The 4,828-nt window shown below is 31.5% G+C and overlaps 1 protein-coding gene across 8 annotated transcripts; it reads left to right on the forward strand.

The window, feature by feature from the left end:
• LOC107644354 lies at window positions 828-4,205 on the forward strand. Of its 8 annotated transcripts, none has more exons than XM_021102940.1 (8): window positions 830-1,741; window positions 2,236-2,274; window positions 2,530-2,612; window positions 2,721-2,765; window positions 2,990-3,059; window positions 3,304-3,386; window positions 3,495-3,539; window positions 3,968-4,205. In XM_021102940.1, the coding sequence occupies exons 3-8, from the start codon at window positions 2,605-2,607 to the stop codon at window positions 3,987-3,989; spliced, it is 273 nt and encodes a 90-aa protein (XP_020958599.1). In that variant the 5' UTR covers window positions 830-1,741; window positions 2,236-2,274; window positions 2,530-2,604; the 3' UTR covers window positions 3,990-4,205. The 8 variants fall into 8 exon arrangements, 7 of the variants coding, with proteins under 7 accessions (XP_020958601.1, XP_020958599.1, XP_020958600.1 ...); XM_021102941.1 differs by having other exon boundaries at window positions 2,570-2,612; XM_021102942.1 differs by lacking the exon at window positions 2,236-2,274 and having other exon boundaries at window positions 828-1,741.

A 4,828-nucleotide genomic window follows, 5' to 3' on the forward strand; every position in this document is an offset into this window, starting at 1 on the left:
AAATATTATCACAAGGGCCAATAATATATATATAATATTAAAAAATTATAAAAAAAATTATATAATGTAAGATGTATTACAAAAATATATCGATAGAGAATATATTTTAAAGTACAAAAAATATGTGTGTACTTTTTACTAACGAAGTAGTTAATTCTTTTTATCATAAAATTCATCGATAATAGAATTTGTGTCAAATTTTTAAGCAATTTTTTTTCAATATAATTAGAAGACAATTAGCAAAAAATTCATTTTTCATTTTGTTTCTGAGTTATTCTTCACAATATTCATAGCTGAAAAAAATCTCTCTGTTGTAGCAGTTGAAACAGAGAGAATTAATACCAAATGAATCAAGAAAGACGATCACAAGAAGAAAAAAATCTACTTTATGAGATTTAAAAAATGTTATTTAATTAAAAAATATTTGTAATAATATATTTTTCAAAATTTTTTAATATTGTTATTTATTTTTTAATTTAAATTAGACTGAACTTTTATTTATACTAAATTAAATACTAAATATTTTTTTTTAAAATTAAATATTACTTAATACTTATTACTATTAACTTTTTTTTTTAAAGCTGGGGTCTGCTTATAAGAACATTGTAATCGTTTTGATTCTATAGCAAAAAATCTGATGTCTCTCTATTGATTAGACATAACTCAATCTCTACTTTTTTTTTATATTAATGATATTGGGGTGACATGCATGGAATAATTCATCAAAAATAGAAATTTTAATTGGTGAATTAAACAAAATATTTTTTTTGAAAAAAATCTTGGTAAGCTCAATTATTTTTTAAGCTTGGAATTTCACCATCTTTCTTAAGAGACATGGTGAATGCCAAATAATTATACGTTGTTGCACTACTGATCAAGTAGCTGATCTGGTAACAAAAGCATTATCTTTAACACTATTCATCAAGTTTAGACACAAAAAAAGTATGGATCAAAATTCCCTTCTAAGTTTGAGAGTGGAAATAAAGGTCATAGCAGTTAATTAGTTAGTTATATGATTTGTTATTATATAGCTAGTTAAGTGATGATGTTGAGCTATTAGAAAGTTGAATCAGTCAACAAGGATAGATTGAGATGTGTATATAAGCATGTGTTAATAATCTATATCGTGTCAATGATAATAATTATAACCCTGAAATATGAGAATTACTTCCTCTTCAAGAAACTCTTCTTTACATGGTTCTACCCTAATTTTGCTAATCTATTGCGCATACTACAATTTCTTCTTCTTGTTAAATTCAAGATTCAAGGTTTAACTTGAATCTTTACACCTCAAGCACTACAAGAGAAACGGGCAATTGTAGTGAAAAATTACCAGCGTTTCTTGGGAACGGCCACAAGTTCATTGAGTAGCTGCGGTTCTTGATGCCTTATTTGTTTCCGTCAAGGACTGCTCAAAATAAGGGCGGTTCTGTGTATCAACTGTCGCAGATAACATATTTGAGATTTATTTCATAGTCGAAATTGGGTGAAGTAAGAGCCATTAATCTTCGTTTTCAGGCAAACTAAAAGGGGCACAAAGGCGCCAATCATCAGTTTCAAGATCTTTGCCGCCGTATACCTTTCGTTCATCAGCTGCAGCCACTACATCCTTCCTCGTCACGGATCTGCTCAAGCTCCCGCATAGCTCCCGCGCGCGAAAGAAAGATGGAGAGACACGTCTGTTGTTCGTTCTTCCGCTGTGAACGTCCTGGTGTCGTCGTGTGGTTTCCCAACCGTCCTGGTTTGCTTTTTCTCCTTTTTTCTGTTGTTCCAATTTCATCTTTTGTCTTCGTACATTTGTTTCAATTTAATTATTTTACTTGTTGCTCGAATATCTTTGCACCAATTTATTTTAATTTTGCTTGTTTTCAATTTGTTTGCTTTTTTTATTCGAACCCTAATTTGATGAAATTTTTTCCCAATTTAGTGACTGATAATATTCTCAGCCTTTCTTCAACTCTGTCTTTTTGCATAATTTCTTCAGCTTGAGTCTCATGAAAAATTCTGTTACTATGCAATCTGATCTTGGTATCCATTTTTACTTTTTCTATTTGGTGATAAAGAATTTACTTCACTGTGTGGTTGAATAGAGTTAGTAGAATCCACTTCTATATTGCAAGAATATTGGTCAGATATCAAATATATGAATAGAAAAGTAGCATGTTTTATCCTGTTAATCTCATGGATGGCATTTTTTTATTGACTTATTATTTTCTATTATACACTACTCTTTAGATTCTTAAGTGGGCTAGGGAGCCTCAGTTCTCAAACTAGGTGAGTACAAGGTCTACATTTATCTTTTGTTTCATGTACTTCCCTCAATGCATGTCTTGTCTCTGAAGTGTATATGTTAATAATAATCTGTTTAATCCAACAAAGATTGGATATTTAGGCATCTTTTTGTTGAAAATCTCAACTATATAATAACATTTCATAGTTTGATTCCTCTCTTATTTAGTATATCATTATAATTACACTATTATTTATTTAATTGTGTTATTTTCAATCTCCTGTGACATAATTGTTTAGGCAGTAACCTAACCTGCAAGTTCTTTGACTGCCATTCCAGTGCCATCCTCTACATTGCAACCTCCTACTTTGTCCATGGGACAGTGAGTTCATGTTTATCTTTCTTTTCTTTCCAAGTTTCAGTGCAATGTAAAATCCTTTTTTTGAATTATCTTGTATAATTCTTTATTTCTTGTACTTTTGGTTTTCAAAGGAGTATCCAATCCTGAGCAAATTCCTGTTATGACTCCTGCTAGGTGAGTATCTGATCTTGGTATCCATTTTTACCTTTTCTATTTGGCGATAAAGAATTTACTTCACTGTGTGGTTGAATAGAGTTAGTAGAATCCACTTTTATATTGCAAGAATATTGGTCAGATATCAAATATATGAACAGAAAAGTAGCATATTTTATCCTATTAATCTCATGGATGGTATTTTCTTATTAACTTATTATTTTCTATTATACACTACTCTTTAGATTCTTAAGTGGGCTAGCTATAGGGAGCCTTAGTTGCTTCATCTACTTTCTCAAACCAGGTGAATACAAGGTCTACATTTCTCTTTTGTTTCATGTACTCCCCTCAATGCATGTCTTGTCTCTGAAGTGTATATGTTAATAATAATCTGTTTAATCCAACAAAGATTGGATATTTAGGCATCTTTTTGTTGAAAATCTCAACTACATAATAACATTCCATAGTTTGATTCCTCTCTTATTTAGTATATCATTATAATTACGCTATTATTTATTTAATTGTGTTATTTTCAATCTCCTATGACATAATTGTTTAGACAATAGCTCAACCTGCAAGATCTTTGACTGCCACTTCAGTGCCATCCTCTACAGTGCAACCTCCTACTTTGTCCATGGGACAGTGAGTTCATGTTTATCTTTTCTTTCTCTCTAAGTTTCAGTGCAATATAAAATTCTTTTTTTGAATCATCTTGTATAATTCTCTATTTCTTATACTTTTGGTTTTTAGAAGAGTATCCAATCTTGAGCAAATTCCTGTTATGACTCCTGCTAGGTAAGTATCTGACATTTATCTATCAAGGTTTAATTTAACAAGTATTTAACTATTTTACCCAATGAATAGTTCATGTAACCATGATTAAACAAATGTGGTTGCTTTTTTTTTAATTTTGGCATATTGGTTTTTTTTCTTTTTAAACCTTATTTAGGAATTGGGAGGATATTTAGGAAGGCGATTAGAAGGGTATATCATTACTCTTTTTTTCTTTTAATTTTGATTTTTGGAGAGGCAATGGGATGTATCGACTTGCTAATAATTTTTGGTACAAAATGCCGAATTCCCAAGAGATTCTAACTTTTGAAAGTTCTGAAGGCATCATTCCGATCATGTTTGGTTTAATCTATATGTTAACTTGTATAGATAGACTTTTCTTGTATTCCATGACTTTGTTAGATTGATTGAAGGAGTGTGTTATTTTTCAGGGAGCTATTAAGGGGCCATTGATAACTATAGTCATGATTGCTCTAAAGGATTTGTATGCTGAATTTGTTCTTGAAGAACCTAAAGGAAAGGTTATGCTGGCAAGCCATTTACATTTGCTTTGTATGTGTTGGTAGCTGTAGTTCTACATTTAATTGATTAAGTATTTTTTATTTATAAACAAAAAAATATGGCTCTTGAAAAGTTTTTACAATTAGAATCCACACCCTTTTCAAATAATATCACCTATAATTGGTCTTTTTTTTTAAGCTCATGTATGAAATTGCGCCGGATTAAAACTATCGCATTTTTTTTTAAATTCACATAAATTTGCGGCGGTTTTAAAACCGCTGTAATTTTTTTTAAATTCACTGATCAAAATAGCGACGGTTTTGAAACCGCCGCAAAATCAATGATATGATTTGCAGCGGTTGTGCCAGCGGTTTTCCAGAACCGTCGCAAAATCAAATCTCCACCCCCTAATAGGCAACGCATGTGGAACCGCTGGAATTTCATTTCGCGGCGATTTTTAACCGTCGCAAATCCCTAAAAAAATCGCCGCTATTCGGCATGTCTCTTGTAGTGAAGATTGAGCATAATATTCACTTCAATAGGTTCATTTTTAAAAAGTTTAAAAATTCAAAAGTTCTAGTAGGGATGACAACGGGTCTCCATGGAAGCGGGGACATGCTCTCCGCCCCCGTCCCGTCCCCGCAACGAGTAACGGGGACCCCGTATCCGTCGGGGATCGGGGTTTTCATGGATACCCACGAATTTTAAAAAAAATCAAAAAATTAAAAGATAAATTCACAGCAAACAAACAAATTTAGAATTCAATTTAACTATAATACAAATTCAATACA

Source organism: Arachis ipaensis, chromosome B05 (assembly GCF_000816755.2).
Source record: "Arachis ipaensis cultivar K30076 chromosome B05, Araip1.1, whole genome shotgun sequence".
NCBI lineage: Eukaryota > Viridiplantae > Streptophyta > Magnoliopsida > Fabales > Fabaceae > Arachis > Arachis ipaensis.